The sequence below is a fragment of the Lithobates pipiens genome, unplaced genomic scaffold (genome assembly GCF_037356315.1).
Source record: "Lithobates pipiens isolate NorthernLeopardFrog02 unplaced genomic scaffold, aLitPip1_a1.2 Scaffold_157, whole genome shotgun sequence".
Classification (NCBI taxonomy): Eukaryota; Metazoa; Chordata; class Amphibia; order Anura; family Ranidae; genus Lithobates; species Lithobates pipiens.
Genome location: NW_027507746.1, coordinates 2,877,086 through 2,889,769, shown reverse-complemented (window position 1 = coordinate 2,889,769; position 12,684 = coordinate 2,877,086). Strand labels below are relative to the sequence as shown.

Below are 12,684 nucleotides of genomic sequence, written 5' to 3'. Positions count from 1 at the left end.
GATTATTCTCCCAGATCTCACAAAGTAAAGGCATGTGCGAGAACTGGTCACGCTGGCACAACCAATTCTTGGTCCACAAACTCCTCCTCGCCCTGTTCATGGACCGGACTTGTGTCAAAGCTAAAAGCCCAACACCAAGCCCCTGCACAACACGAACTCTACGACATGGCTTGAAAATGGTCGGCTGGTCAGAATGGAAAACAGAAAGCACCAATAAACAGCAAGGCCTGAAAGAACGAACTAAAAACCAGAAACAAGCAGACAATAAGCACTGAAAATCAAAGCGTACTATATACCAAGATATAGTCCACAATGACCAACAAATGCTAACTGACTACACGCACTGATAATCAGATACGCACTGACAAGCACAAACTGAAGATCAGTAACAATCTGAAGCACAAGTCTGAAAAGCGCGCATCGTCTCTAACCAAACTTCTACTAACATGCGATAAACACAAGATCAGCAGAAGGAGCCCAAGCGGTGCCGGACGTGGTGCTGAACTTCCCTTTTCTAGTTGCGTCATACGCGGCTTACGTCACTGCATTCTTGGCAACCAGAAATTCCGGCAACTTAGTCCAACCGTGTGTATGCAACACCACTTCCGGACCACTTCCGGACTAAATCCGTCTGAATTTATGCAATGGATTTGATTGTCGGAATGTCCGACCGTGTGTACAAGGGCTAACAGTTAAACATTGCAGTAGAAATCTGAGCCCTCTCCCTCCTCCCAGGAATTCATAGCTTTATACTTCAAAAGAGTTGTTATCTCACCCTAGAGAACCAGGATTATACCTGTGAAAACAACTGTCTGCCTGGCAGGATGTCCAGGCCTATTGTAAAACTGTCACCCTCTCAATCCAGAGAACCAACAGATACTGGTCGTTTTTGTCCGAATTTCGGGTATTTTTGTTATCGTTTTAACAAACAATAACGAACATGCAGAATCTGAAAACTGAAAGATCCAACATAAACAAATGCTTTATTTTCATTTTCGTTACAACAGTTCGATATAGATAGGAGATTTGACATGATGCTGATAATAGCGATCTGTGTCCATCAAACCTGTGGTTGAATGTGCCTAACCTTAACTCTATTAGTTCAAGATTATTCTACATAGAGAGAAAAGATTTGATATGAAGATTCGACGAAGCAATCGCCGCAAATGGACATTTTTGGTCACATGCTCTTCCCATAGGCTATAGAAGAATTCTAATGTTGGTTGACTAGTAATAATAATGAATAAATATAATTATTACTAGTGTCATACAACATCAGAATTCTACTATAGCTTGTAGGTGGAACATTCGACTGGAAATGTACGATTTCGGTGTCGTACAGTTTAGCTGCTCCGTCAAATCGTAGAACATTCAACAGACGCCATAAGCCTTCAATGACAGATTCAACCTTAATTATTTCAGATTTTCGGACGAATGCATTTTTTAACCACTTTAGCCCCGGACCAATTTTCAGCCTAAGGACCAGAGTTTTTTTTTTTACAATTTTGCACTGCACTGCTTTAACTGGTAATTGCGCGGTCATGCAATGTTGTACCCAAACAAAATTTGTGTCCTTTTCTTCCCACAAATAGAGATTTATTTTGATGGTATTTGATTGCCTCTGCGATTTTTATTTTTTGCGATATAAATGGAAAAAGACCGAAAATTTTGACAAAAAAAAATATATTTTCTACTTTTTGTTATAAGAAAAATCAAATAAACTCAATTTTAGTCATACATTTAGGGCAAAATTTATTCAGTCACATTTCTTTAGTAAAAAAAATTCAATAAGCGTATATTTATTGGTTTGCGCAAAAGTTATAACGTCTACAAACTAGAGTACATTTTCTGGAATTTAAACAGCTTTTAATTTATGACTGCCTATCTCATTTCTTGAGGTGCTAAAATGGCAGGGCAGTACAACCCCCCCCCCCCCCATATGACCCCATTTTGGAAAGTAGATACCCCAAGGAAAGTGCTGAGGAGCATGTTGAGCCCATAGAATATTTTTATTTTTTTGTCCCAAGTGATTAAATGACACAAAAAAAAAAAAGTTTACAAAAAGGTGTCACTAAATGATATATTGCTCACACATGCCATAGTTATATGTAGAATTGCACCCCAAAATATATTCTGCTGCTTCTCCTGAGTACGGGGATACCACATATGTGGGACTTTTTGGGAGTCTAGCTGCGTACGGCACCCCGAAAACCAATCACTGCCTTCAGGATTTCTAAGGGTGCAAATTTTTGATTTCCCTCCTCACTACCTATCAGTTTCGAAGGCCATAAAATGCCAAAATAGCACAAACCCCCCCCAAATGACCCCATTTTGAAAAGTAGACACCCCAAGCTATTTACTGAGAGGCATGTTGAGTCCATGAAATATTTTATATTTTGCCACAAGTTGCAGGAATATAAATTATTTTTTTTTTGCACAAAGTTGTCACTAAATGATATATTGCTCACACATGCTATGGGCATAAGTCAAATTACACCCCAAAATAAATTTTGCTGCTTCTCCCGAGTACGGGGATACCACATGTGGGGGACTTTTTGGGAGCCTAGCCACGTACGGGACCCCGAAAACCAAGCACTGCCTTCCGGATTTAAATATAAAATGCTACCAAAAAAAACTGTTGGCGATCGCAGGGATCAGGCCTGACTCTGCAATCGATGCAGTTATGTGTTTAGTGTTTTGTAAGTGACAGTGATCGATCGATACTGCACTTGGGTGGGCTGGGCGGAGGGGCAAAACGCAGGTGCTAGCAGGTATCTGGGCTGATCCTGCTAACAATCCTTTTTTTGGAACCCTAAACTGCTGGGGATGTTAGTATAGATCTGATCAGATCAGATATTGATCTGTTTAGATTCTATACCTCTACGGGAGGTTTATGCTTTGCGCGTGGGTGTTAGCGGTACTGGCACTAACCTAGCGCTGCCTGGGGCGACGCAGACCCTGACCCTAAAACCTAATTGATATCACCCGCGGGTGATCAGGGGGTTAAACCTTTATTGGGTAATAAATGGTGGGTGCCCTGATGCTATAAAAAGCAAACTAACTAACCAGAGTCACCTGTAACACTTATATGGTGATCAATGGTGAAAGGGTTAACTAGGGGCAATCAGGGGGTTCAAATTTTTATTAGGTAATATATGGGGGGTCCCTGGCGCTATATATAAAAAAACCTGATGGGGAACCTAAATAACTAACTGGCTAACCAGCGTCACCAGTGACACTTATACGGTGATCGCTGGTGAAAGGGTTAACTAGGGGCAATCAGGGGGTTAAAACCATTATTGGGTAGTATATGGGGGTACCTAGCGCTATAAAAACCTGGCGGTGAACCTAAAAAAAATAACTAGCTACCTAGCGACATTAGTGACACTAGTGACACTAATGCAGCGATCAGAAAAATGATCGCTTAGTGACACTGGAAAAAGGGGGTGAAAGGGTTAACTAGGGGCAATCAGGGGGTTACAACCATTATTGGGTAGTATATCGGGGTACCTAGCGCTACAAAAACCTGGCGGTGAACCTAAAAAAATAACTAGCTACTTAGCGGCACCAGTGACACTAATGCAGCGATCAGAAAAATGATCGCTTAGTGACACTGGCAAAAGGGGGTGAAAGGGTTAACTCTAAGGGCAATCAGGGGGTTAAACCTTTATTGGGGGGTGGTAAGGGGCTACCCTGGACCTAACACTAACTGCCCTGACACTTTTTACTTTTACAACTGACACTGCAGTGATCAGTAAATAAATGATCACTGCAATCAGTGACACTGTGACTGGGAGGGGGAGGGGGAGGGGGAGGGGGGGGACGGGGGGGTTTGTGTGCCTATGTGTGCCTACATGTCAGTGTAGTGTTGGTGCACACTTACTTTCAGTCTTCTCCTCGTAGTCCGGTCAAAAAGACCGCCCGAGGAGAATGACATCACTTCCTCCCTGCCTGTGTTTACTATACACAACGGGAGGAAGCTTCTCATTCGCCAGGAGCGATCGAGAGGGGATGGCCAGAAACCAACGGCCATCCCCTCATCCTGGATTGCTCCTGAAGCGAAATGGACTGCCGCATCCAGCGGGAGGGGGTCCGATCGGACCCCCCACCCGCTGGAAGGCAAGCACGTACATGTACGTGCTTGTGCCTGTACATGCCATTGTGATGACGTACATTGGCATGCGGCGGTCCTTAAGTGGTTAACGAAACAAAATAAATAAAGACCTATTTTGGACGAAAACAAAATTCTAAAACAAAATATTTCAGTGTCTACATGTCTAGTCGTAAATACCTTAATGCAAATAAATCTTAAACAGTTGGGATAGTTCTGAAATTTGAGCATGTTTCATAACTTCCAAATTAATAATAGCACAGCCATAATATGAACATATTTAGTTTCCTCAGATAATTTGTAACATTTCAAGTCCAGACACCCCTATGTCAGATTATATGGGAAACCACTGGTACCCCTTATTCCTCCTAGCTAGGGATGAGCCGAACACCCCCGGGTTCGGTTCACACCAGAACATATCGAACAGGCAAAAAATTCTGAAGAACACACGAACACCGTTAAAGTCTATGGGACAGGAACATGAAAAATTAAAAGTTATTGTCATAAAAAGTGTTTGTGTACCTGGGTCCTGCCCCAGGTGACAGTTATCAATACAACATTTTTTTTTTAAATGTCAGGTTTTTTTCGGGAGCAGTGATTCTTTTAATGCTTAAAGTGAAACAATAAAAATGAAATATTCCTTCAAATATCGTGCCTGGGGGGTGTCTATCGTATGCCTGTAAAGTGGCGCAGTTTTCCCATGTTTAGAACAATCCTACAGCAAAATTACATTTCTAGATAAAAATTGTCATTTGAAACTGATCGCGGCTGTAATGAATTGTCGGGTCTCGACAATATAGATAAAATTCATGAAAAAAAGAGCATGGTTTGCCCCAGTCCATTACCAGACTCTTTGGGTCTGGTATGTATATTAAGAGAAACCCCAAACCAAACTGTAAAACAAAATGGCGTGGGGTCCCCCTAAAATCCATACCAGGCCCTTCAGATCTGATATGGAAATTAAGGGAACCCTGCTCCAAATAAAAAAAAAATGGCGTAGGGTCCCCCCAAAATCCATACCAGACCCTTATCCAAGCACGCAACCTGGCAGGCTGCAGGAAAAGAGGGAGGACGAGAGAGCACCCCCTCCTGAACCATACCAGGCCACATACCCTCAACATGGGGAGGGTACATTGGAATAGCCCCCAAAGCACCTTGTCCCCATGTTGATGCAAACAAGGGCCTCATCCCCACAACCCTTGCCCGGTGGTTGTGGGAGTATGCGGGCGGCTTATCAGAATCTAGAAGCCCCCTTTAACAAGGGGACCCCCAGATCCCGGCCCCCCTATGGAAATTGGTAATGGGGTAAATTGTACCCCTCCCATTTTACAAAAAAGTGTCAAAAATTGTAAAAAAGACAAGTCCTTTATTAACCACTTAACAACCGCCCATTGCCGATTAACGGCTTCAGGGCGGTTGTTTAACTCTGAGAGGCCGTTAATTAACGGCCTCCCAGAATTCTGCTCTCGTGCGCCCCCTGGGGCGCGCACACGAGAGCATCCGTGACCGCTGGGTCCAGTGGACCCGGCGCATCACAAATCACGGTAAACGGCCGCTCATCGCGGCCGTTTACCACGTGATCGCTCCGTCAAATGACGGAGTGATCACTTGTAAACAAGCCGGCGTCATACCGATCGGTACAGCGGAGGGGGAAGAGATCGGTGTCAGCAGCGATGTGAGCTGCATCTGCAGTGCCCACATCGCTGCTCACCAAAAATTAACCCCTCAAATCCCTGCAAATACTCTGAATTACTCTGCAATTCCCTGCAAATACTCTGCATTACTCTGCAATTCCCTGCAAATACTCTGCATTACTCTGCAATTCCCTGCAAATACTCTGCATTACTCTGCAATTCCCTGCAAATACTCTGCATTACTCTGCAATTCCCTACAAATACTCTGCATTACTCTGCAATTCCCTGCAAATACTCTGCAATTCCCTGCAAATACTCTGCAATGCCCTGCAACACTCTGCATTGCCCTGCAACACTCTGCATTGCCCTGCAACACTCTGCATTGCCCTGCAACACTCCGCAATGCCCTGCAACACTCCGCAATGCCCTGCAACACTCCGCAACGCTCTGCAATACCCTGCAACACTCTGCAACACTCTGCAACACCCGCCAATACCCTGCAACACTCTGCAATGCTCTGCAACCCCCGCCGATACCCTGCAACACTCTGCAATGCTCTGCAACCCCCGCCGATACCCTGCAACACTCTGCAATGCTCTGCAACCCCCGCCGATACCCTGCAACACTCTGCAATGCTCTGCAACACCCGCCAATACCCTGCAACACTCTGCAATGCTCTGCAACACCCGCCAATACCCTGCAATGCTCTGCAACGCAGTACTCTGAAACACCATGCTCTGAGATACCCAGCCATAGTCGGTGATACCCTGCAATACCCAGCCATAGACATCTCCCGCCGCCCTCCGCCCTCCGGTGCTTCTACCGAATCGCTAATACGATCAAAGCCAGAATCTTTTTTTTTTTTCAGGCTTCCCAGCTTAGAGGTGAGATGTGGGTCTTATTGACCCCACATCTCACTGTAAAGAGGACCTGTCATGCCATATTCCTATTACAAGGGATGTTTACATTCCTTGTAATAGGAATAAAAGTGATCAAAAAAATTATTTTTGGGGAAAAAAAATGTCAAACTAAAATAAATAAAGTAAAATGAACAATAAAAAAAATGTTTTTTTTTAAAGCGCCCCTGTCCCCATGTGCTCGCATGCAGAAGCAAACGCATGCGTAAGTCCCGCCCACATATGAAAACGGTGTTCAAACCACACATGTGAGGTATCGCTGCGAACATTAGAGCGAGAGAAATAATTCTAGCCCTAGACCTCCTCTGTAACTCAAAACATATAACCAGTAAAAAAAATGTAAATCGTCGCCTATGGGGATTTTTAAGTAGCGACGTTTGCCGCCATTCCACGAGCGTGTGCAATTTTGAAGAGTGACATATTAGGTATCTATTTACTCAGCGTAACTTCATCTTTCACATTATGCAAAAATTGGGCTAACTTTACTGTGTTTTTTTTTTTTTAAGCACAAAACTGTTTTTTTTCCAAAAAAAAGCATTCGAAAAATTACTGCGCAGATACCGTGCGAGATAAAAAGTTGCAAAGACCACCATTGTATTCTCCAGGGTGTTTGCTAAAAAAACATATATAATGTTTTGGAGTTCTATGTAATTTTCTAGCAAATAAATGATGATTTTTACATGTAGGAGAGAAATGTCAGAATTGTCCTGGGTGCTCCAGAACACCTGATGGCGCTCCATGCATGTTGGGCCTCTGTATGTGGCCACGCTGTGTAAAAGTCTCACACATGTGGTATCGCCGTACTCGGGAGTAATAGCAGAATGTGTTTTGGGGTGTAATTTGTGGTATGCATATGCTGTGTGTGAGAAATAACCTGATAATATGACAATTTTGTGAAAAAAAAAAAAAAAAGTAAAAAGAATCTTGATTTTGCAAAGAATTGTGGGAAAAAATGACAACTTCAAAAAACTCATCATGCCTCTTACTAAATACCTTGGAATGTCTTCTTTCCAAAAAGGGGTCATTTGGGGGGTATTTGTACTTTTCTGGCATGTTAGGGTCTCAAGAATTGAAATAGGCCGTCAGTCCTTCAGGTGTGATCAATTTTCAGATATTGGCACCATAGCTTGTGGACTCTATAACTTTCACAAAGACCAAATAATATCCACCAATTTGTACTTATTTTTACCAAAGATATGTAGTAGTATAAATTTTGGCCAAAATTTATGAAGAAAAAATTACTAATCTGCTAAATTTTCTAACAGAAACAAAGAAAAATTCGTTTTTTTACAGAATTTTCGGTATTTTTTCTTTCATAGCACAAAAAAAAAAAAAAAACAGCGGTGATTAAATACCACCAAAAGAAAGCTCTATTTGTGTGAAAAAAAGGACAAAAATTTCATATAGGTCCAGTGTTGCATGACTGAGTAATTGTCATTCAAAATGCGAGAGCACCGAAAACTGAAAATTGGTCTGGTTATTAAGGGTGTTTAAGTGCCCGGTGGTCAAGTGGTTAAAGAATAAAAAAAAGTCCCGCAATGTAAATCCATGCTGCCCGACGAACCAAAGAAAAAAAAACGCAACCGTTTCACATACATGGTAGGTGTCAGGCTTTGCCCTTCCTTCTCTGGGCTGGCTGCTCAGCTGTCAGCTAATTGCCAGCTCTCATCTCTCTCCACAGTTACCAGCTGTTCCTGATCATGCTCGTCTGACCTGCCTACTTAAAGCTGTCCAGCTCACTTCAACTCTGCCTTCGCCTTGGTCACATCACAAGAAACCATCTCCTGTGGTTCTGTTTAAAGACTGGCTTGCTGACATCCCTTCTGGCTCCTTATCCTGCTTGCTGTTGCTCTACTTGGATCAGGGCCGTCTTTAATATTTATTGGACCCAGGGCAAAAATTTTCTTAGCCCCCCCATGCAGTTTCGCTCTCCACCTTCTCTGAGACATACAATAAATAGCAGCTAGACTTAAAATCAGTTTACTGTATCAGATCAGGCAGCAATTGCAATTGGTTGCCAGAGGTTACAGCATATCATTACTGCTTACTGACTGGTTGCTAGAGGTTACAGCACTCCTTAAGGCTCACTGATTAGTTGCTAGAGGTTACAGCACATTTCTGCTTGTTGATTGGCTGCTAGAGATTACTGTACAGTAATACTGCTCACTGGTTGCGATAGGTTACAGCACATCTTCTCCTCACTGCAGGGGGGCATGATATACCTATGAATGCTGCCTTTATTTACATATCAATGTCATTGGTCTCCGCTATTTACATATGCATGTGACTGCTATTTACATATGAATTCCAGTATTTACATGTAAACACAGATCTGCAGGTGAGTCATCTGTACACAACAATAGGGCAGAGCTGGGCAGCATTAGCAGCAGCACAGGACTAAAACTTCAAGGGACAAGGGAATGTAAACTGGGATAGTTGGCAAGTATGAGACATGAGACAGCTGCTTTGGGCCCCACAACAATGACAGGGCCCTGGGCAGCTTCCCCTTTTGCCCTGCCTTAAAGACAGCCCTGACTTGGATCCCTAACTTCTGGCCTGGCTGACTACTCGATCCGGTTACTGGATTCTAGCTATGCTTTGACTACGCTTTTTCTATTTACCTTTTTATTTTTATTTAATAAACAAGTGTGATTTAATTGTACTTCTGTCTCGGTCTGATTCATGGTGTTTCTGACAGTAGGCTCCTGCCGAGTGACGCTTCTTCTGGGTGACAGTTCTTATATAGCTGAGGGTGGGGCCACCCGGTGATGTAAACGGGTGACCCCACCACTCTGACGCCATGGGGGCTTCCTGGAGGCTTCCTTGTTCCTCTGGTGCCCCGGTGTTCCTCTGGTGCCCCGGTGTTCCTCTGGTGCCCCGGTGTTCCTCTGGTGCCCCGGTGTTCCTCTGATCCCCCGGTGTTCCTCTGATCCCCCGGTGTTCCTCTGATCCCCCGGTGTTCCTCTGATCCTCCGGTGTTCCTTTGATCCTCCGGTGTTCCTCTGGTTTCCCCCCGTGCTCCTCTGGTTTCCCCCCGTGCTCCTCTGGTTTCCCCCCCCCGTGCTCCTCTGGTTTCCCCCCGTGCTCCTCTGGTTCCCCCTGTGCTCCTCTGTTCCCCCTCCTCTGCCCCCCTCCACTGGTACCCCCACAGCGCTCACCACCTCCCCCTAGTTGTGCAGTGCAGGCTGAATAAAATCATGATCCTCATCATGGAGAAGCTCATAATATGATCTGGAAGGCAGCTACACAAAGTTATAACGTATTCTTCCTTGGCACCCATTCTCCTGGTCTTTCCTTCCCCCGCTCTCCATCTAGATTACCTACAGCAGCAGACAGGATGGATAGTGGGGGAAGGAAAGACCAGGAAAGGTTATGTTATAACTTTGTGTGGCTGTCTTCCTGATTGTATTATGGGCTTCTCTGTGCTCAGGATCATGTTTTTATTCAGCCTGCACTACATGACTAGCCAGGAAGAAGAGGTGAGCAATTCAGGGGTACCAGAGGAGGGGGACAGAGGAGTGGAGGGGGGGCATGATCTGAAGAAGGGGCAGGAACCGGAGTGGCAGCTGCGTCAGCTTTGACGGGTATGTACCGCTCCCTGAAATTTCCTCCTGCAGCAGTTGAAAGCTAGCGGGAGGTAAAGGAGGAGAAGCAGCCTTTCAGCTGTTGCAGGAGGATCAGTACCAGCTGCAGCACCCCTCTCAATGCCGCACCCGAGGCAGCCTCCCCCCTGCCCCCTAGTTTCGGCCCTGGTCAGGAATATTAATAGGTAATGAATAATTATATAAAAAAAACCTTACATATCAGTATACTGTGCAGTATAGTCTGGGCTGAAGGACACACACAGATCCCACCCATTAAAGTGTCCTGTACACCTTTCCCTGACAAAGTGGCCACTAAAGAGCCACACAAAATTCATTAATGGTGTTTAATCTTTTTATGAACAATAAATACCGACCTTCCTGAAGAATCCACTTGGAAGCATCTTATTATTGAATGGAGGTCTCTGCTGATCACACATCGCTTCTATTTTGGGGTCTTCTCATTTTTATCACCTGACCTCTCTGTAGACATCTTACTGGCTGATACTTTGGTGCTGGTTAGTACCAGTCTTGGCTATGAATGGCACAGATTTGTGGAGGTGACACCTAAATATATGAGCCTGTAAAAATTGGGGCCCTAAACAGGGTGACATTCCTTTGTGACCCTCGAGATACCAATAGATGAATGCTGGAATTAAGTTATTTATTGACCCTCATAGTTATGGGCTGTAAATGACAGAAGTCCATTTCAGATCTTCCCAGATTGGACACCTAGACAGCCAATCGTTATTCACATAAGGAAGCAAATTCCTGTTCATTGCACTATTGTTTGGTCTCTTTCCAGGTGAAGTCATCTCGGGTCATCTCCTGATGTCATGGCGACCTCTTCCTCCTCATCCTCCTCCCCACAAGGTATGACTGCTGATCCTGACCATCCTTTCCAATGTTTTCCTCCATCTCACATCTGCAGAGATTGGAATTAGATGATAGGACATCTTATGTCTCCATAGTCTGGACATTTCCTGTAGACATCTGGTCAGTCCACCCATTAGAAGAGTTCACGAGCTTTTCATCAATTCCACCATCACATTCCCGTGTCTTCAGATTTTATTTATCATTGATGGAAATGATCTTCTGAGATGGTCCAGTGATCCATAATGACTGGAGGACCCCAAATGTTATGGTTATTTGTGTAGTGGTCGGGGAATCCTTTGTCTATAATCCTAAGGAGAACACATCCCCGTGTCACATGACACATACTGCTGGGAGATTTGGGGGTAATCAGAGTTCTTAGTTCACACTGATCAGACACATCATTATTCAGGGGGAAGGTTTCTTAAAGGATTGATAGTTTATTTTAGTTAACTATGAAACAATCAATAAACATAATGTTTAAAATCCCTACATATACATTAGGAGGTCTATATATATATATATATATATATATATATATATATATATATATATACATAAAAATATTATGAGCTTGTGTCATTTCTACAACCATCACTGATAATCCCCATATTTTGTCTAACAGGTTTACTTCCTATAATCTTCTTCAGCTACATCTAGTGGCTATAAAACAGTATTTTCTTGATATACCTCAACCAGTAATATATGACATTATGGCCACTAGATGGAGCTGAAGATTATAGGAAATAAACATATTACACACATTATGTGAATTATTCATGAAGGTAATTATTTTATTAGCCCCCTAATATAAATAAATATCTATATCTATATCTATATCTATATCTATATATTATATAATATTTTTTTTTTTTTAACAAATGGCACCCAATATTCATCTGAGATGTAATTTACCACTATGGAGGCAATCATGTGAGATTACCACAGTGAATCCAATCTATCCATATGATAATGTACATATAGACATATTGGGGGATAATTTAATTTCCCTTCCCTTCTATATTCTCTTTATAGCATTGCCAGCTGCCAGTACAGACTTGCAGTGCCTTGAAAAAGTATTCATACCCCTTGAACTTTCCACATTTTGTCATGTTACAGCCAAAAACATAAATGTATTTTATTGGGATTTATTATGATAGAGCAGGGATTTGCAATTGGTGGACCTCCAGCTGTTGTAGAACTACAATTCGCATGAAGCATAGCAAGACTCTGACAGCCACAAGAATGACACTCAGAGGCAGAGACATGATGGGACTTGTAGTTTTGCAACAGCTGGAGGTCCGATAATTGCATATCCCTGTGATAGACCAACACAAAGTGGACATTAATTTTAAAGTTAAAGGAAAAGGATAAATGGTTTTCAAAATGTTTTACAAATAAATATGTGAAAAGAGAACCTTAGTGAACAAACAGCATCATGAAGGCCAAGGAACACACCAGACAGGCCAGGGAGTCAAGGGGAGACAAGTGTTGGAGAAGTATAAAGCAGGGTGAGGTTATAAAAAATATCCCAAGGTTTGAACATCTCACAAAGCTCTGTTCAATCC

The 12,684-nt window shown here is 43.2% G+C and overlaps 1 protein-coding gene across 5 annotated transcripts in view; it reads left to right on the top strand.

Annotated features, from left to right (window-relative positions):
• LOC143981455 (NACHT, LRR and PYD domains-containing protein 3-like) overlaps positions 1-12,684 on the top strand; it is a 182,835-nt gene that overhangs the window by 21,282 nt on the left and 148,869 nt on the right. For all 5 annotated transcript variants that reach the window (XM_077479317.1, XM_077479312.1, XM_077479313.1 and 2 more), the window contains exon 2: positions 11,049-11,116. In XM_077479317.1, coding sequence (XP_077335443.1) covers positions 11,080-11,116 — 37 coding nt within the window. In that variant the 5' untranslated portion in view covers positions 11,049-11,079. The remainder of the gene's footprint in view (positions 1-11,048; positions 11,117-12,684) is intronic.